This window comes from Nothobranchius furzeri, chromosome 14 (genome assembly GCF_043380555.1).
Source record: "Nothobranchius furzeri strain GRZ-AD chromosome 14, NfurGRZ-RIMD1, whole genome shotgun sequence".
In the NCBI taxonomy this organism is placed as follows: Eukaryota; Metazoa; Chordata; class Actinopteri; order Cyprinodontiformes; family Nothobranchiidae; genus Nothobranchius; species Nothobranchius furzeri.
This window is the reverse complement of record NC_091754.1, coordinates 39585346-39607064: the sequence shown is the minus strand read 5'-3', so window position 1 is coordinate 39607064 and position 21719 is coordinate 39585346. Positions and strand designations below refer to the sequence as shown.

Here is a 21719-nt window from a genome sequence, read left to right as displayed (position 1 = left end):
ATAGCTGGAAACCACATATTAAATATATACAAACAAAACTGGCAAAGAGCATTGGCGTTTTGGGTAAAATAAAACATTTACTGAATCAAGAATCGTTGTATATTCTGTTTTCATAACTGTTAATGCCATACTTGAATCACTGTGTGGAAGTTTGGGGAAACACATACCTGAGTAATCTGCAATCACTATCCATACTGCAAAAACGAGCAATAAGGATAGTATATAATGTGGGATATAGGGAACACAAAACAACACTGTTTTTAAAATTACAAGTGTTAAAATTTATTGATCTGATAGTTTAAAACCGCAGTAATCATGTTTGAGGCAAGAAATAAATTACTTCCATGTAATATACAGAAAATGTTTAATGATAAAGACGATGGGTACAATTTAAGAGGGGCAATAATCTTAAAAAAAACGGAGAGTTTGGACAACAAAGAGGAGTATGTGTACAACAATATGTGGGGTTGAATTATGGAACAATCTGAGTGAAAATTTGAAAAAAATGTGTAAGAAGAGCTACAAAAAACATCTACTGGATAATTATGTTGCTGAGCTGGGTTAAATAGAATTATACGAGAAGTTGATTGTGGAGTATGTTTAATCTATTTGTTACTCTTATTGTTATTTTTAAATAGATATGTATCTTAATTTTTAAATTTTGTTTTTGAGATAAGTTGAATAAGAATAAGTGAGAAGGGGGTAGGAATGTACAAGTTTTACTTCAACTACTCCTTTTCGGACTTTATTATTTGATTGCTTTTGTGTCGAGTTGTGCTGTATAAAACATGTTTTTTTTTTCATTTTAGTTCGAAATAAAGTACAAGTCAAGTCAAACTTTTCACTTCCGATACGATACGAATATTGCAGCCTTCAGTATTGACCAGTACCGATATGAATCTGATACGATTTCAGCACGAATCACACAGGCTTTTACCTGTTTCGTACTGTGGAATGTATGAAAGGCTCGATCAAGTGATGTTACTCAGTCGGAGAACAGGAGCCAATAACAGTAAGTAGGAAAAAATAAGACAATTTTATTAACCATTGGTTGCATAAATGCCACCTACGACTGACTGGAAATTGGTTGTTGTTTTTGTTGATGTTGTTATTGATGTTGTTAGCCTCAAAGGCAACATGCCGTTTATCACTTGTAAGTCGCTTTGGACAAAAGCATCTGCTAAATACATAAACATAAACATAAATGTAACCTTAACGGAGTGCTTATATCGGAGATTTTTGATGCAGTCCGATATAATCAGTGTTTTTGGGCCGATATCAAATTACTTTCGATATTGGAATGGGACATCCCTAATAATTACCAATATTGATTAATATGATCTTTTTATATCAATGTGCTTTTTTCTATATAGCCCAGCCCTAATACAGATGTGAAATTAATTCATATAAAATTATTGACTCAGACTAAAGTCGTACCACTAAAATGTAGAGTCGTTGCAACCCTTCCTGTCAGTTGGACAAACAAGCCCCATTACTGCTGCCAGACACGCCTGTACGGAGAAACACTGCAGATTTCCACACTAACAACACAAAACAGGTGCTGGCAGCTTGAGTTACAGCCAGAGGAAAAACAAATGCTCATGCAGCAGATTTATTCAAGTTGCTGTAATGAATCCAAACTTGTGCTTGATATTAGAGAACTCACTTTTAGGGAACTCCTGGCTCGCTTTGATGGGCAGATGAGCAGATGGGGTGGGTTTGCATTTTCCTTTTTTCGCTGGGTCCTTTAGTGCATTCAGAACCGGCTCGGGCTGCACCTCCTGAAGAAAAAACAGAAATAAGGTACAAATAACATTATGTCAGCGTGCGTGGGTCTGAACTGGAGTCCTGTAACAAGGACCGCATTAAGCATCTGCAGACGTTTAACACTCAGATCGAGTGATTGTGTAGATGATCTCCCTGCTACATCTGTGGTCGCGCAGAAGGCTGAAGGCCCCCTAATGACTGGAACTTCTCAGAATCATTGAACCTCTCACAGAGTTGGCACAAACAGTCCCTGGACAGAGTGGAGCTGTCTTCAGACAAGACGCAGCGTTTACACTGAAGGAAAACATGGTTTCTAAAGTAAACATTTCATTCTTTCTTTCCCCTCTCGTCTGAGATGAACACATCAGGAGGAAGTGTTGTTTTCTGCTTCATCTCAGAGTCTGAAGTTATTGGAAAGATCTCAGGCATGAGAGGTGCAGCGTGTCCTAGTGTCTGCAGACCAGATTCAGCCTCACAAACACTGAAATGGGTCAAAACGTTTTTGTAGCTTATAATCTCAGAATTATGGGCTCCATCGCTGCTGCAGCATCATACCAACACCAGAAAAAGATAATTGAAGTCAAGCCTTCACATTCATTCTTGCTTCTACCTCGACATCGGCCTGGCCACCTAGCAACCGTGCCACAGCATGACAATGACACAAGTGCTTTAAGCCAGATATTTGCATTACAAGAAGAAAGTTCTCCCGGTTAGCCTGTCTTCGGACAGCCATTGCCAACTTGGCCCATCCTTGAATTTCCAGGAAAACAAGGATGTGAAGCTTCGTCTCTTTGCTGCAACATAATCAGCCTTCAAACGCGATCCTGGAAAGTCTAGGCCCTGTATTTAGGCCAACAATATCAGAAACTGAGTATCACAAATGTTAAAGATTAGGGCTGCCGCCAACGACTATTGTAAATTACTAGCTCAGTGACCTAGTGGTAGTGTGTCTGCCCTGGGACTGGGAGGTCAGTGTTCAAATCCCGGTCGGGTTGACACTCAGCTTTAGGGGTTGATTTGGGGGATAAACCACCAAACAGTTCCAGAGCGCGGCCACAGCTGCAGCTCACCAGGAGATGGGTCAAATGCAGAGAACAAATTTCACACACGTGACAACTAACTAATAGAAGTTTAGTTGATTATTCTAAACGATATGTTTTGTTTAAGGAGAGGAAATCATTTCATTTCATCAAACAAAGATTAATTTCTCAAAACACAAACTGATGAAATTACAACCTTTCAAGGAAAAATTACACCTGGAAATAAAGTACCAACAAAAACATTCTCTGCAGTGTGTGTCTTCAAGTGGCATTGTTGTCAAACTATAGCTCATAAGCTCCCATTTGTCATTTATGAACTGGCATGGTATGCCCATAAGCCTCTGTGGAAATACTTCTCCAGGCATCTGCTGTTGCGCCAATCATGGACGTGAAGAAGAGAGGGTATTTTTTACCCTTGGATCTCCTCATTATATTTCTGTTCCATAAAAACCATCATCATCCAGTGTACTGAGCAGCCTCATGTCTTTAGCAATCATCCTCAATATGCTGTCAGCGAGAGCTGCTGCATACTGAAGTGAGACGTCCTTTTTTATAGGATTTCTGTGACTTGGCTTTGATGATGGCTAAGACAAAGGATAAGAAAACAATATTTTAATTGGGATTTGATCTGAATAGTGATGCACCGATAAGACATTATTTGGCCGATACCGATATCTGATATTAAGATCACTGTTGTGGCCAAAAATCGATATTTTCCGATACCGATATAATGACATTAATGTTTCTAAAATCAGCAGATTTTGTACAGAATGAAAATTTTTAAAGCTGAATTTACGTTATTATGCACACACAACACACACATTTATGGTTCTGAGATGATTTCATTCACTCTCACATGACTAAACAAATACACATCACCCCCCTCACCCTCTGAAACAGGCAAACAAATGGAGATGAGATGCAAAAAATACTGGTTGTTAATATCGGCTTTGTTTATTTATCAAAGCGATACCGATATGGTAAGGAATGACTAAATCCGGGCGTACACTGTGCGACTTTTTCCCTTTTTTGAGCCGATTTTCAACTCGTGCGAGAATCCACAAGATCGGGGCGAGTTTTGCGCTGAGCATCGTGTAGTGTACAGGGGGTTACGAGGGGCGATTGACACCACGTGACCAACTACCGATCAGCAATCGTGAGCACACACGGACTTCTGGAGTGTTTGATATTTTGCTCATTCCTAGTGAGGGTTGAAGCGACGCAGCGAGCGGCTGCAACCCAAAAAGTACCAGAACCCGCCCTGTTCTACGGATGTGATGTAAATTGACACAGCTTGCCCTCGACAAGCTTCAAAACCAGAAGAAAATGTCGTCTACACTCCAACTCAGTAGGTGGCGGTAATGCACCTATACGTTGCTTGCCAGCCATAAGGCAACAAACAGAAGAAGAGGAAGAACTCTGGAAATGGATTCTACAACAACCGGCAAAAGACCAAGCACAACTCAAAGAAAGAAAAAAGTTTTTTAAGAATAAAAAGGAAGGGTCAAATAAACTTTTTAATAGGTGCAGGTAAAAAATTTAATGCTTTGACTTTGCTGTCTTCATCAGAGTTACAGTTTCAGCTTATATACACAACAGGGTTTTTCCTGGCTCAAGTTGAGGCAGAGGTGGTACCATCCTGACCATGCACCAGCACATGCATACTCTTTGCATTCAACTGCCTCACTTTTTTAAAGGCTAAATATTTTTTCGTTAAAGGTTCTAATCTAAGCTTCTGTTGATGAATTGAATATTCCATTTGACAACGTTTCAAGTGAAACAAAACAGGTTTGTGAATGTGTGTGTGAATGGATGAATGATACACTGTAGTGTAAAGTGCTTTGGAGTCCTTACTCTGAAAGGCGCTATACAAGTGTGGGTCATTCATCATTTATTTATCATTTGCTGCTAAAAAATATGAAATAAAACAACAAAATTATCAGGCTGAATAACGGACTGTTATTATGAAAGGCTCAATTAATATGCATTAGACTGGTGTTTAGTTCCTTTGTCTCATCTGATGTTTATAGTTATAATATTTTTAAATACCTGACCTACATTTCTATCCGACAACGCAGTTGCATCTTTTAAATCAACTGTTCCATCTTTACTGTCCTCAGCATCTCAGAGGAACGTAGCAGAGGGCAATATTTTCAGTTCTAGCCCCTCACAAATTGATGGCTTAGTTCATCATGTTAATTCCTCTTTACGTGTGGCATTAGATGATGTTGCCCCTTTAAAAAAGAAGGTAAAAAGGGACAGGAAGTTGGCTCCCTGGTTTAATTCTCTCTCTGTGTGTGTGTGTGTGTGTGTGTGTGTGTGTGTGTGTGTGTGTGTGTGTGTGTGTGTGTGTGAGAGCGAGAGCGAGAGAGAGAGAGAGAGTGTGCGCCTGCTCTGTCTTCTACATCCCCAGTGAGTCGTGGTGGATGGCTGCTTATACTGAGCCAGGATTCTCTGGAGGTTTCTTCCTGTTAAAAGGGAGTTTTCCTCTCCACTGTCGCTTTATGTTTGCTTAGTATGAGGATTGCTGTAAAGTCACTGACACTAGTCAGTGACTTGATGCAATTTACTGGGTTCCTTATATAGGAAACATTATTTCTGATTGGCTTAATGAACTGACCTGAATTGGAATGTTTATTATGTGAAGGGCCTTGAGACGACTCTTGTCGTGATTTGGCGCTATATAAATAAAATTGAATTGAACTGAATGCCAGGTGTTACGTTTGGAGAAAATCATGCACCGCTCATTACCAGGTCAATACCATCCCTACAGTGAAGCATGGTGGTGGCAGCATCATGCTGTGGGGATGTTTTTCAGCGGCAGGAACTGGAAGACTAGTCAGGATAGAGGGAAAGATGACTGCAGCAATGTACAGAGACATCCTGGATGAAAACCTGCTCCAAAGAGCTCTTGACCTCAGACTGGGGTGACGGTTCACCTTTCAGCAGGACAACGACCCTAAGCACACAGCAAAAAGACGGGGAAGCATGCACTGATGGCCGATCACCGGATACACGGCAGCGTTTGAAGCTGATGGCAGCTCGTTAGCAAACACCCACAAACAATTAAGACGCATCTTTGCCTAATTTATCAACTGGCAATGAAAAGAAATAATCTGGTAAGTGTGACTCACTCAACCTGGAGGTACGTGAAGAAAATTTAGAAAGTTTACAAAACTATATTGACAGAGTTTTTGAGTTTTTCGTCATGGGTCCGAATAAATCAGCAGCTGAGCCTGAAACACCTGGGACCAAGAGGAGACGTCCTCAGGACTCACCTCAGGCCTCATCTCCCCGTAAGGACATATTAGAATTATTAGATTCTATAGATAAACAGCTTCTGGGATTTGAAGGGCGTCTTCATCTGCTTGAGGTTCTACACCAGAAGTTTCAGAACCTCCGAACATCTTTGGAGTTCAGCCAAGAGCAGGTGGAGCGGCTCGCTGCTGAGAACGCGTCTCTGCGGGAGTCCGTTTCTTCCCTGGAAGAGGGAATGACGCGGATCACCCTGGACAACAAGATTCTGAAAGAGACGGTTTTGGACCTTCAGGCCTGTAGCATGAGGGATAATTTGGTGTTCGCAGGCCTGCCGGAGCAGGCGGGAGGGGCGGAGAACTGCGAGCAAACAATAAAAAACTTTCTCCAGACCCAAATGAAGATACCCAAAGAAACGGTAAAAAGCATCACCTTTCACCAGGTACATCGCCTTGGAGCTAAAAGAGTGGACAGCAGAAGATCTCGTCCCATCGTGGCTAAATTTGAACATTTTAAGCAGAAGGATCTTGTTAAAAGTCACGGAAGAGAGCTCAAAGGAAAAGACTTCAGCGTAAATGACCAGTTCCCTAAGGAAATCCTGGATCGGCACCGAGTTCTCTTTCCACTGCGCAAAAAGTTTATCAAGGATGGGAAGAGAGCTGCCATCTCGGTGGATAAGCTTTATGTGGACAATAAACTCTACAAGGAGCGATGAGTGACAGACTGGCTGTAATAGCCCAACATCAGGTCAGACATTTATTATACTTATCAGGATTCACTGGGTTTGATCACGTCAGGATTAAACAGCTGCTAAATCCGTACTCTAGATGATATCACCTGTTCATCACTACCTCACACCCCATCACCTTTTCTTTTTAGTTCTTTCTTCTTTTTTAACCTGTATCTGTATTTTCCCTTCCTTTTTACCTGCTTCTGTACCTTTACACCTGTACGGCACAACCACACAACTTTCCAAAACTGTGTCAGACTCAGCACACACACACATACAAATATATATATTAAATCCACAGCACAATATCATAATTTATGCGTCAAATAATACAACCACAAACACTGTCGGATCTTTATTATTATTATCATTATTTACTTTTCTGTTATTTATTAACATACTATTTTATACATTTAGTTACTTATTTCATCTTATTCACATGCAGGCGTCATATTCTAGCTACCCACACACACATCTATGGGTGGACTAAGGTTTGTTTCATGGAACGTACATTGGAGCTGTACTCTCGAACACTTGGACTGTCCACTTATACTTGGAGGTGATTTTAATTTTTGGATGAATTCTTCAACAGCCAGGCTCAGTACAGCTGGGATTCAGCGCAACTGGCAATCCACTAATATAGTTAAACAGTACATGAGTGATTATGGGCTTTGTGATGCATGGCGATCTCTTCATCCTAACCGTAGAGAGTATACTTTTTTCTCACACGTCCATCACTCTCATTCACGTTTGGATTATTTTCTAGTCAGCAGCTCATTGTTGACTGGCATTTCAGACACTGAGATATAGGGCTGAAACGATTCCTCGAGTACCTCGAATAATTCGAGTACAAAAAATCCTCGAGTCAAATTCTCTGCCTCGAGGATTCGTTTAATTCATATTTAATTAATTCATGGCTTTGCAGTCGCCCGTGGTCATGTTTCACCCGGACTGAAATAAGTGACGCACATGCCCACTGGACTGAATCGCACACGCGAGTAGGGAATGTAACTTAACTTTATCTTAAGCTATGGCGGACAACGTGGATCCCGGTGGAGTGCGAAAAAGACAGAAAATGTCAAGATGTGGGACCATTTTTCACGTCGTATGGTGGAAAACGTAGTCCAGTGAAAATACTGTAAAATGGATTTAGCCTACCACAACACCACATCCTCTGTGCTGCAGCACCTGTAAATGTCACTTCTGCAAGCGGACTCGGAGCCTCTACAAGATAATGCTTTTTAGCCTGTATTTCTATATATTCTGCGGACACTGCGACTTTTTCGTTTGTAGCACTCAGTTTCAGCTCACACCGTACGTCTGGTAGCAACACGTCGGACTTAAAATGTGCTAAAAAATAGCATTTTTACACAAAACGTCGGACTTTTTATTGTGTTGTTATTGATATTTGTTGTCCCTCGGGATTGCTGCAGGATTACTGGTATTTATGAGAGGAAAACGAAAGAAAGTAAATAAATGTTTTGTGATCAGTATAATTTGACAAAACCACGGCAAACATGCTTTCTCGACAATCCTTGTTATTGTGTGAGAAAAAAAGTGTTGAAATTAAAACGGACGTGTGTTAATAGGGAAACAGCAGGCGAGCTGTTTGCGCATGCGCCGTGAGCGGTTCTGGTTCTGTTTGGGCCGCAGCCGCCCGCAGCGCTACTTCAACAGTTATCCTCTGGCTTGCAGGCTAGCAGATTCTCGCACGAGGGGAAAATCGGCTCAGGTTGTGTACTTATTTTTTGCACAGGCATTTGTTTACTGTGAAGTAAAGTTGAAGTGCTGAAGTTTTGCAAACTAATTTTGAATAAAACTTGAAGAATAACTGGCAACTGCTTGCTCATTTTAAGAGGTCTTTCATAATTATAACATGCTATTTGATATAATGGTTTACAAACACAAAGGGGTAATTTATTAGAGTACTCGATTAATCGAAAAAATATTCGATAGAGTACTCGATTACAAAAATATTCGATAGCTGCAGCCCTACTGAGATACACCCCATAGCTGTCAGCGACCATGCTCCGGTTTCATTAACTCTGGTAAATAAGAAGACAATCCCAGCAAACAAAAACTGGAGGTTTAATACATCACTGCTTAAAGACGAAGGTTTTATTGATTTTTTTAAAAGGAGTGGGCTTTATATTTAGAACATAATGACCTGCCTGGAACATCAGCATCTATTCTCTGGGAGGCAGGAAAGGCAGTGATAAGAGGTAAAATAATCTCTTTCTCATCACATAAGAAAAAACCAGAAAACAAACGTATTCAGGAGTTAGAAGAAATCATTAAGTCTTTAGAGGCATCCACAGAAGAAGAGTTACTGAGCAAATTACGTAAAGCTAAATTAGAACTTCTTCGAATTATTGACAAAAAGACACAAATTTAGCACATAGACTATGAATAGAAAACTTTGAACATAGTAATAAATCAGGTAAATTTTTAGCGAGCCAGTTAAAAATTAATAAAGAGAAAACTACCATATCTGCTGTTAAAGACTCAACCGGGAATATAGTTAATGACCCTGAAAGAATAAACAACCCCTTCAGAGACTTTTACCAAACTTTGTACTCACCACAGATAAACCCATCAGATAATGAGATCAATGAGTTCCTTGACAGGATAACACTTCCTAAATTATCAGACAGCCAATCTACAGTCCTGGACTCTCCACTAACATCAGCTGAGCTCCAGGAAGCCCTTAAATCCATGACTAATAGGAAAGCTCCAGGTCCAGACGGGTTTCCAGCAGAGTTCTACAAAGAATTCTGGATCATTCTGGCTCCGACATTTTTCAGAATGGTGAGGGAAATCGAAGAGAGCGGCAGATTACAGCCAAACATGAATTCAGCCAATATTAGTCTCTTGTTAAAACCAGGCAAAGACCCTGCATTTCCTACCAGCTATCGCCCAATTTCTCTTATTGTTGATCTCAAAATAATTTGTAAAGCCCTGGCAAAAAGAGTAGAGAAGGTAACCCCCTTCATAATACACCCTGACCAAACTGGTTTCATTAAGGGTAGGCAGTCATCCACAAACTCGCATAGATTACTTAATTTGATAGATTTCTCTTACAGTAGAAACATAGAAACTAGTATATTATCTCTAGATGCATCTTAGGTGTGTTCTTGCTGTGCGTTATTTCTAATTCCATGTTGTCGTTCTTTTATAAAACACAGAAACGGTTTTGTTACCTGTTATTGACGCTACAATTTTGCAGATGACTGCCAGCTTCTTCAGGCTGACGCTGATGGTGGCGCGTCACTTCCTTCTCTGTTTATCTGCGGGCAGCAGAGGACGTTGTCGCCCTCTACTGCCCGCTCTCCCCTCTCCGACGATGCAGTCCCATGCGTGGTCCAGCATGTAAACTCCGTCGTCCCTGTTCATGGTCCCACATCCACGTCTCCTTATCTCGATTGCTTCCTTGATCCATCTTTTGTATTTTTGTTGTTCAGTGGTTATGACTTCAGACAACACAACATAACATGAGACTCCAATAGGAAGGCAGGGGGGGCTGGGATCCTGTTTACCCCAGCGAGAGCAGCCATCTACGGTGCTCATCTACTGTACAGTCACAGGTGGGAGGGAGATCTTGGGAGAAGCAAAGAGCACATTGACTCCTGCAGGTTGATGACCTCGCCAGGCTGAAGTCCACCAATCTGAAGTCGGGGGGTCGGGTTTTCTCAGCATCTGTCTGCATTCCTTTGTGGGGGTTTTGGTTGCTTGCAGCTCAAGGCTACCAGGGCGTAAGATTCAGATAACAAGAAATTGTTTGGGTCAGGCTGAGATAATTTTCCTCTCTGCCTTCAGTCATTAAACTGATCATTTCCAGTCCTTCAGTGAAGCCATTTTGGGTTTTTTAAACCTGTTGATACCGTCCGGTGACCCTCTCTGAGATGACATCCATGTTGCGCGCTAATACCGGTATCGCAGCTAGAACATTGTCCAGCTTACAATTCACCTCGAGTAACGTCCCAGTCTGAAAAGTCTCCACACGGACGGTGCTTTCCGTGGGTGCGGGTCGCCCTCCAATCGCTCCCGTCTTCCCAAATTTCCAGAAAACCAGATATCCTCCCACTCCAATCTTGAGAATTCCAGTGATCATCAGGCCGAATATCCACACGTCTTCGATGTCCTCAACGGACAGCTGGCAGAGGCATATGATCTTCCACGCCTTCCAGAAATCCAACATATATCCCACCAGGTGCGTCCCCTGTGGACATGTGGGAGCCCCCTGCTCCGTTCTCATTGAAAAAATCTTATCAATCGCATTGAATGACCAGTTTATCAAATCCATGGTCAGTAAAAATAAAGTTTTTCAGAAGAAATGCAGAGAACCGCTCTGTGGGCAGACAGGACAAAGAGTCTTGGGAAAAAAAGATAAGGGAGCGAAAGAGGGAAGCGTCTGTACTCCTCGAGTGCCTGAAGTGAAAATAATATTCAGTGCGTTTACATGCAGCCAGTAACCCTTTTAAAACCCGAATGTTTGGTCGTGTAAACGCATATCGGGATATCCCCATCAAAGCGTGTGTTCTGCGCATGCTCTGTTCGCAAGGAATCTTGTTCTTTTGAGTAGCGAGACGTCTTGTATGCGCCAGAACACCGGAAGTAAACAAGTTGGGAGCAACATGGCGAGTCGCGGCACAGCACCACACTTTTGGAGTGACGAGGAAACTAAAGTGCAAACAAATGCGGTCTCTATATCTTCCGAACTGGGAAACATGTTGTTGTTTTCACGGATACCAGAACAAGAAGAACGAGAAATGATGCATATTGCGTCTGGACGTAGTCCATACGTCCTGACGCTACCCCAACGTCCGCATTTAAATCGGGTTATGTAAGTTAGGGGTAACTCTTTCTATTTATGCTTGTAAACGGGTTATTCTGATCAACTCAGAAACCCGAATACCGACCTTAACCCGATCATAACCCGTATATTGGCTGCATGTAAACGTAGTCATTGATCTAAAAATCCTCTCTAGATCCTTGCTCTGCGTCTGCAGCGTGTTCTGTCACCTATCATAGCGCTGGACCAGACGGGCTTTATGAAGGGACGTCAATCCTCACATAACACTAGGTGCCTGCTTAATATCATTTACTCATCCAATTCTAAGGTGCCAGAGGTTGTAGTGTCCCTTGACGCAGAGAAGGGCTTTGACAGGACTGAAAGGTTTTTTTTATTCAATGTGATGGCGAGGTTTGGTCTCAGTGAAGCCTTTATTCTTTGGACCAAATTGTTGTACTCATCTCTGAGAGCTTCTGTTCAGACTAATAATATGTTGTCTCCTTCTATCCATCTCTGTCGTGGCACCAGGCAAGGCTGTCCTCTATCCCTGTTACTCTTTACCCTGGTCATGGAGCCACTTGCTCTCCGGTTGCTCTCAAAGGTATTGTACATAAGAACACAACTCATAAACTGTAACTATATGCGGATGACCTCCTCCTATATGTTTCTGACCCTGCAAACTCTTTTCCGGTTATTTTCGATATCCTAGATTGTTTTATTGCAGTCTATGAATTAAACTACCAAAAGAGCGAGCTCCTGCCAATCAATACACCAGCCTCCTCACTTCCGCATACAATGGTGCTGTTTAAATGGTCGACTGGTGGCTTTCTGTATTTAGGAATTCATGTTACCAAGGTCATATCCGATATGTTTCAGGCTAACTTTGTGCCGATAATCGAGAAAACGGAGCAGGATTTTGTTCGGTGGTCGAACTTGTCCCTCTCACTTGTAGGCCGTATCAATTTAGTTAAGATGGTACTGCTTCCAAAATGTCTTTACCTATTTCAGCATGCCCCTGTTTTGCTAACCAAAGCATTTTTCGGTAAGTTAGATAAGCTAATTTCATCTTTTCTATGGGGAGGTAAACCGGCCAGGATTCACAAATCAGTTCTCCTATCACCTAAAGAGAAGGGAGGTTTTGCCCTCCCTGTATTCAGATTATATTTTTGTGCTGCAAATGTACAAAACCTTCTTTTTTGGTTACAAGATGAGTCTGTCTCTCTACCAGCATGGGTACAGCTGGAGCAGGAATCAGTTCCCTTTTCTTTATGTTCCGCAGCTTCCATTACCACTTTCACATCTGTCTAATTCTTGTTAGTTAATATGTCTTTGAAAATTTGGAAACGGATTAGAACGTTTTTCGGCCTCCAGGGTCCTGCAGTTTTAGGCTCTGTCTACGGAAATTGCCTATTTGAGCCTTTAAGGACTGACCTGGCATTTAAGTTATGGCAAGCTAATGGTATCAGATCCATTGGTGATTTGTAAACACCTTTTGCTCCTTTCCTCAAATTATTAAAAAATACAATTTACCTAATAACCACCTTTTTTGCTTTTTTCAAATAAGGGACTATGTAAAGAAGCAGTTTCCCCACTTTCCAAATTGCCCCCCAGAAACACTTTTAGAAACTCTTTTGGCCACCGATATCAACGCTGGGAGGTGCATTGCTGTGCTCTATGGTCTGATGTGGTCGACTACAACATCAACTCATATCGCTGTAACGTCCAGCAAAGGTCAGTTTTTAGGTACAGTTTGACCATTCAACATCTGGTCAAAAAGGAGACACAAGACTGCATGTGTCCCCTTTAAATCAGCCTGCCTTCATTCCACCAGCTGGAGCTCAGAGCCTGCAGCTCTGAACACAGATAAGGAAATGTCAACAATAATGTTCTCTCCTCAAGGTCCAATCTTTCAGGACTCTTCATGCCTCCACATAAGGAACACTCGCAGCCCAGATTTCTTAAATCAGATATGAACTTCTACAACTTATAAGCTAGATAATCATTAAATAAATGTTTGTTTATTGCTACTTATAATAATTATAATATAATTAAATGTTTCATTAATCTGTGCTCAATGATTGAAGTTTTTAATTAATGTTATGTTATGATTACAGTGATTGAAATATGTTTCAGCATGTTAATATGACAAGGTCTTCACCATTTGCACTCACACAAGAACAAAGTAAGGTTAAGTTAAACTCATGATAGATAGTCCTTTACCCCAGATCAGAGCATCCAGTATCAAGGAAGGCGTGTTTGTGAGATTCTTGGTAATATTTCTCAAACTTGTCAACCTCTGGTTGGCTACACAATTCATAACATGAGAACATTAAAACCAGATTACTCTGGTGGTTCCTCAGTTCTAGAGAAAGCTTCAGACCAGCCATCTGAAGCAAAACCTTCTTTAACCATCAAAGCTTTGGACACGTCGTCAAAACCTTTTTGCACCTGTGAAGCTGATACAGCAAAACGTTCCTGCAGAACAAGCTGATATTGTTTAGACTCCTTCAAAGTTCCAGACACGTGGTTCCATCCATCTGTCATGACCTGAGACATCTCTGGACTGGAGAAGTCGGTGCTGTGGTCAATCTCCTGGACCTTCGGTGCCAGAGGTTATCCGACCTCTCTGACCTTTGGATCCACCAAGAGGGTCTCCAGAACAGCTGAAGTAGACACACAGATAGCATCTGATGTGCTTTCGATAATAATCAACTTCATAGCTTAGCGCAACCCAAATTCTTTTACATCCAGAACTCAGCTCTCCTAAATCCGGAAGTTCTGACTAACATCGCATTCACACATAGGTTCAAACATCACATCTAGTTCCATCCATCACAGTAAATGCTTAGTTAACTTGTCAAGTTTTAATTGTTGGTAAAATAAATTCTTACTTTTATAAACCTGACTGTTTTCTGAATCAAAATGAAGTGTGTACAATCCCCTACAGGGATTCCCTAAGTGTGGTGCGTGCACCCCTGGGGGGTGCGCGAGCTGCCGTTAGGGGGTGCGCGAGGTGAAAAGTGTAATGGCTGCGGAGTTCAGAGAAGTCTGTCATATGTCACCATTAGCGTAGCCAGAAACTCATTTGTGGGTGGGCCTAAGAAAAAGTAAGTGGACCCAATAAATGCAATTGAAAACAAGTATATTTTGCTTGTGTGTGTGTGTGTGTGTGTGTGTGTGTGTGTGTGTGTGTGTGTGTGTGTGTGTGTGTGTGTGTGTGTGTGTGTGTGTGTGTGTGTGTGTGTGTGCGTGCGCCCTAGCTTCAAAATAATAATGCGCTCTGAGCTTCAGCGCTCTGGCCTGTGGACAGTGGGCTGAAGATCTGTAGAGGGGTTCGCAGCGCAGCGCAGAACCACGGCGATGCGGTAAGATTTCCTCCCACTGAAACGGTCTGGAAACCCGGTCTCTCTGAGGGATGTGTCACTTGGAAAAATGTTCGCTGATTATGAAACTTTGGCTGAATAGCGCTTGTTCCCGTCTCTAATATGGAAACGCATGACACATCCAGTCTGAGGCAGAATAGCCTCTTCAGCTCAGAAAGCACTGTAGAGACATTTGATCACACACAAAGTTTATGTGGAGCAGAAGCGGTCGGGCCACGGCAGGTGAAATGTTCCTAGCCTACATGAAGTGAAACTGTTTAATTGTAACATTAATATGTTACTGGACACGCTGGTCTGGTTGGTTAGACCACTGTTTGAAGTGGAAAACACACACACGCACACACACACACACACACACACACACACACACACACACACACACACACACACACCAATTAAAATAATGCTGATAGCGTGGACTAGAAGACAGGTGATGGTTTACGTATTTAAATGATGATCAGGCTGCTGTAAAATGTAATCTCCATCCACATCCAGACACAATTATCCTCTATTCTTTCTCTAGTTGCTCTGCTCTTGTCTGGGCTGATCAGCTGATGGTGCGCGCGGCGCGCCTAACTAGCGGCTGATGCACATTTTACGCATTTGGAGAGGTGGGCTGGATGCTTTGTTTTACTGGAAGAAGGTCCACTTAACGCACGGGTGTAGACTACATATTAATGACAAATGAATGAAAATGAAATTGTGAGTTTTTACTTCATATTTTATAAATAAAAATGACGGGGGAAAACATTTATGACGTCTTTTAAAACTATATTTTCTAGCGCGACCTGCCTGCTTCACTTAAGTCACTGCTTATTAAGGTCCGTCCAAAATCACCATAGCCCATGCACCCAAAAATTAAAACCTGGCGCCGCGCCAGTTATAAACCTCTGCAAACTGTTGTTCTTCACTTTATCAAACTCAGACTTTGTACAGCTAATGTCAAGATGTAAAACTATGAATGCAGTCGAGCTCTTCCGTCCCTCCCTCTCCTGCTCTCCTTGAAACCCGACATTGGCTGTCAGAAAAGGGAGGTAGGTGAAGAAGGAGATGAAGCAAACTGAGTAAGTGTGATGTAAAGAAACCAGACTGGTGTGGAGGTGAGCAAAACAACTGGAAAAGTGAGGGTGTCAGTTGAAAGATCTCAATAAGAAAAGTGTGGGTGTTAAATCCCCCACTGGTGCGACGCCCATGCCGAAGACCCAGTCCCAGCGAAACAAGCTTATACCTTGGGTGCACATGTTTGACCCGAGTTGTCATTTCAGAGGCGGCGCAACGTTCTTGTTTGACCGGTTATTTATACTGTTGCACTGTTATAGCGTTCTGTCTTCTGGTCAACCAGAGCATCTCATTCTCAACTGTGGGGTTATTCTCTAAGCACGGTTGTGAGTGCTGCGGTGACGTCTGCAAAGCTTTTGGAAAATATTTAAACACTTATTAAAATAAAGGTGTTGAATTAAACAGTTGCCTCATTTTTTGTAATTTTTTCAGTACGCAAAAACATTAAGAACAAATGTATTCAACTGTACCAAATGATGTTCAGTATTCAGTGCCTGACACACACACACACACACACACACACACACACACACACACACACACACACACACACACACTAAAATGTCGACTATTAAAATCCATCCAGCTGATGCGAGGCAGGCAGAATAAAACCTACAGGTACAAGAGCCTAGCTTTAGACCGGCCTGTTGAAGTTCTTTGATGGTTTCTGCGGTTCCAGGATGAGACTTTTACTTTGTAAAAGAATCGAGCCTCGTTGGATGTTTAGAGAAAGGCTGGGGAAACATGTGGCTGCTGATGTTTGCAGCTGGAAACATCTGTGAGAACAGCCATCAGACCTCCTCTCTCTGAAGGTGTTTGTGTTGCTGTGGTCTGACCTCCATCCACCCTGTGGGACCAGCTGAGGCTTTGTGCTGGCTTCACCCACAGGAAACACACCCGTGAGAAACTCCTACAAATGCTCATTTGACTCTTTTCGAAGCACAATGCAGCAAGTAAATGTGCCACATTTCCTCTCACAACAAGAGATACCTGCTCCAACAGCAGATCAGCCTTAGGGATGAGTGTGATGAAGAAGATTGTGTGATGTTGTGACTCACCTCCATGGAGCGATGAGGGCTCGTAGACAAATCTACCTGGAAACACAAACACAGAGTGGGAGGTCAGAGCAAAGAAGAACCATAACAAAGGATTTCTCCCCATGATACGTGTGTGTGTGTGTGTGTGTGTGTGTGTGTGTGTGTGTGTGTGTGTGTGTGTGTGCGTGCGTGCGTGCGTGCGTGCGTGCATGTGTAGTGATCAGAAAATAGCCTCCAGCAATACCCAAAACAAAGGAACCAACAACAAGAACAGGGTGGTCCCAGATCTGCAGCTGTATGTTACTGATCATGTCTTCCTCGTAGCTCACCATCCCTCAAGCGCTTCAAACATCAGGCCCTTTAGCTCCTGGTCGAATGATCACAACTTCAGCACACCTTGCTGCTGAGTTGTAGTAGCACGCTGGGGACGTACATAATTGACCGGTTAATTGCCGTTATGTTGCACCCGGGTAAAATTGTTTTGCCCAGTTAACTGCCACTAGAGGACCCAAGAGTGTCGCTATCAAATATGTTTACTGGGAAACTGCGGAAGAAGAAATTAGCTCATCACATGACCAAACAAATGTGCTCAAAAATAAAGCAGTTAGCAAAGAGCACTGTGTGGAAGCAGTCTATTAGTTATTGGTTTCAGTTTAACCGGCTGTTACCCATTAAGGGGCGTCAATGATCAGTTACAGAAATATTGGAACACGTGCATCCCTATTGCACGCTGCATTTTCTTATCAGTAAGGCAAACTGCGTTATAATGATGTAGACCGTAATCTGTTGGATTACATGTTACTGAACGAACTAACTCTCGTTAGTAACGCAGTTGTTTGAAACTTTCACTGTTATGCTGACGATACTCGGTTATATTTATCCATTTAACCCTGACGAACCTGATCAGTAAGGTAGATTGCTGTTGTGGCACCTTTGCTGGCTGTTTCTGCCTTTCAACTTGAAGCTCATGAGCAGTAGTGACCATCCAAATCAACCTTGAACCAGAATCACCGTGGAAAACAGACATCATAGCGAGCCAGCAACATAGCTCTAAAGTTTGGGAGCATGTTACAAAGACAAAAGAGAAGCACGTTAAGTGCAAAACCTGCAAAGTGAAACTCTCCTTTAACGGGACAACATCGTCGATGCAAAATTTATTACATCAAAACTGGATTACTGTAATCCATTACTATCAGGAAGTCCACAGAATGTAGTTAAAAGTCTTCAGCTTGTCCAAAATCCTGCAACTAGAGTTCTGATGAGAATTAAAAAGAGAGATCATATCTCTCCTGTCTTAGCTTCCCTACATTGGCTACCTGTTAAGTTCAGAATAGACTTTAAGATCCTTCTTCTCACATATAAAGCTCTTAATAATCAAGCTCCATCATACATCAGTGACCTGATTGTTCCATACGTTCCTAACCGAGCACTTCGCTCTCAGACTGCAGGTTTACTGGTGGTTCCCAGAATATCTAAAAATAGGATGGGAGGCAGATCTTTTTGCTATCAGGCTCCTATCTTGTGGAACCAGCTCCCAGCTTTAGTCCGTGAGGCAGACACCTTGTCTACTTTTAAGACTAGGCTTAAAACATTTTCATTTGATAGGGCCAATGGTTAAAATCTGATGTTAGCCTAGATCTGCACAAGTAGGGGAGTAGAGGGAGGTGGAGTGTACAGTCGGTAAAGACGACTCTCCCCAGCCATTTAAAATTGTCCCTCTCCTGATATTACCATTTTACCTTCTTTGAATTTCTGTTGAAATAATTATACATTCACTTCAAGACAATAAAATGTATCTTTTACGAAATAGAAAATCAAATTAGCAAAGGGTAGAATGTCTTCTCCAGGTCAGGGATGAGGTCCTGCCTCAAGTCGAGGAGTTTAAGTATCTCGGGGTTTTGTTCACGAGTGAGGAAAAGATGGTGCGTGAGATCGATAGGCGGATTGGTGCTGCATCTGCAGTGACGCGGGCGTTGTACCGGTCTGTCGGGGTGAAGAGAGAGCCGAGTCAGAAGGCGAAGCTCTCGATTTACTGGTTGATCTACTTTCCAACCCTAAAATATTAGGGGTGCAATTGATCACCATTGATCCGTACGGATCTCACTACGATTCGGCACGCACGCAGTTTGCGGATCGATCACGTGGAGGGCAGAGGCGCTACCTGTTCAATTCAAAGTAAAAACACACAGAGGTGGTCATGATGCATTTAAGGTCCTCTGTAAAATACAACGATGATACAAACGGCAAAAATGAACACGCATGTCCAGTCTGATGGCGCAGTGCCGCACAAACATACCTCCGATCGCTGTGAAAGGAGGGAGGTGGTGGTGCGTGAAACATGCCTTGGACATAACATAAACATGGCGGGACCTGTAAATGTTGTTGGGGACAAATCTGTAAAAGAGGACAAAAGAAACATACAGCGTATCAGAAGGGTGAAGAGATGAGGGAACCCCATCGAAATATAAAAATATGGACATAGCCCGCCCATTGCTCCCCTGGAGGGAAAGTTAAGACAAAAATGGGAGGTTCCCATTACTGATTTTTTGACTGTGTCACACCCAGACATTCCAAAAATGGGAAAAGAGGTGGAGCTGAGGGTGGGGCTGTTACATTTAGAACAGGGTTGGAACAAATGAAACTAATCTAGCTACTAGCTAACTTAGCTAACCCAAGAAGCTAAGAAGGGACTCCAGAGACTGGGGTAGCCCACCCACATAGCCCACTGGCTTCAGGCTATAGTCATGTTGGTCGCCTGTGTAGATCTAATATGGAGTGGCACTGTTAAAAACAAGCTGAGCCAGACCGCTGTGACCGGGAGCTCTGGCCTTCCAGATTAGGTCATCCTCCACGGGTGGAGATCAGCGGGTCATTTGTTACATGCTAACGTGGTAAAACGACTCATAGAACGCCGTCGCTCTACCATGTTTTTGTTGCTACAAACACCTGGAAAAACTCTGTTAGCTTTGGGTTAGCATGTAGCTAATGTCCCGCTGATCTCCAACTGTGGAGAATGAGCAGATCAGAAAGGCCAGGGCTTCCAGTTTCGTGATTTGGAATTGTAGTATGTCCAAGGACGGTCCCGTTTTTTTTAACGGCTCTATTATAGAGCTAAGTTCACATTTTCTTTACAAAACTCCCCAAAACAGCTTTCTGTTGGTGGTGATGGCAGGAGAACAGTCTGCACTTAACATTTGAAGACTGTTTGCTGCTTAATGAAATAGCCAATCGTAGTAGAGCCCTTCTGCGCCGAGAAAGACGGCACCTTCCTTGGACATCCTACAATTCCAGATGACGTCTCCAACATAGCTACAGCCTCGCATGGGCGCCAATCTGTGCATCGGCTGCCCCGGGAAACAGAAACAGCCAGCTGCCTGCTCTAGTAACTCCTCTCAGTCAGGAGACAGAAGACAGGCATCCGCTCAAGTTTCTTATCCAGCTAGAAGCCCCAATAACATGTTTGACCAAGTAGGGCTGCTCAATTAATCGAATTTTAATCACGATTACGATCTGAGTTTTGAACGATTATAAAAAACAAAACAAGCCGATTATTTGCTCCTCCCGCCTGCGCTGCGCCGAGTTGCAAATGAAGCGCTCCTCCCACAGTGTTGCCAACTTTGTGACTTTGACGCTGTTTCTAGCTTCTTTTCAGACCCCCTTCTTGACTTTTTAACTTAAAAGTACCTAGCGAACATCTCAGAAACATCTCTGGTAACCCTTAGCTACTTTCTGGATAACTGTCGTCGACATTTCCTGCAGGTTAGCTAAACACTCCGCCTGCTCTCCGGACCGTTCTTCAGGACATTAGGAAAGGGAATGATGTAGTGATGTGTCGGTCGCTAAAGACAGCTCTCGGAGCCGGCTCCCTGTTGGATTAACCAGAGTGAGTGACACACACACCGCACCTGCGGGCTCCTGAGCCACTAAAACGGCTAAATGTGCGGCGTGCTAAACACACGAGCAGCTTGCCCCGATTGCTGTGAGACCGGGTTGGGGGGTGGGGGTGCAGCTGTGGTTGGGACAATTATTACATTAATTGATGGACTTGTAAATACATAGTTTATAAAAAGGTAGAAATAAGTTCCTCACGCTGATAAATAATAACTAATCTCTCTGAGGACACGGTGCTAGTGCACGCTCCAGCAGCACCTTGACACGACTAAATACGTATTACGCAACATTTTGTGAACATCAATTTATTTGCATGTATTTGTTATAAATGCCACTGTATAATTCTTGCTGTCAGTATTTGCCAGATATTGGTATTTGGGTCTGTACTGGTTAGACTTAAATGAGTTAAACCAAGGTCTGTAGCCCTTGGGTCATAGACTATGAGCTGTAAGTATATTGGTCTTTTTATCCTGGGAATCAGGAGTTATTTTAGTGATCATCTTGTTTCTTATTTTTGTCCTGATTGTGCCCTGAGCTGTTTTATGACTGAATAAAAACAAATAAAATCAACATAAATTGAAAAATCGTCCTAAATAATCGTGATCTCAATTTCAGTCACCATAATCGTGATTATTATTTTTGCCATAATCGAGCAGCCCTATGACCAAGCAGTTAAATGACACTGCATTTACCCCCATTCAACCAGCAAAATAAAGTACAGAAATATAATTTTACTTACTGATAAAAAGAAGCAGATTAACATCC

At 42.5% G+C, this 21719-nt stretch overlaps 2 protein-coding genes across 3 annotated transcripts in view; both read right to left on the bottom strand.

Annotated features, from left to right (window-relative positions):
* The window catches only part of fundc1 (FUN14 domain containing 1), a 497656-nt gene that overhangs the window by 234464 nt on the left and 241473 nt on the right, over nt 1-21719 (bottom strand). The window lies entirely within an intron of this gene.
* Nucleotides 1-21719, bottom strand: part of tnfsf11 (TNF superfamily member 11) — a 53637-nt gene that overhangs the window by 11388 nt on the left and 20530 nt on the right. The window contains exons 2-3 of one of the 2 annotated variants that reach the window (XM_015965680.3): nt 17085-17120; nt 1667-1781 (exon numbers count right to left, since the gene is read on the bottom strand). In XM_015965680.3, coding sequence (XP_015821166.1) covers nt 1667-1781; nt 17085-17120 — 151 coding nt within the window. Of the gene's footprint in view, nt 1-1666; nt 1782-14032; nt 14248-17084; nt 17121-21719 lie in introns of those variants that run through there. The other variant, XM_054747233.2, reaches the window with a different exon arrangement.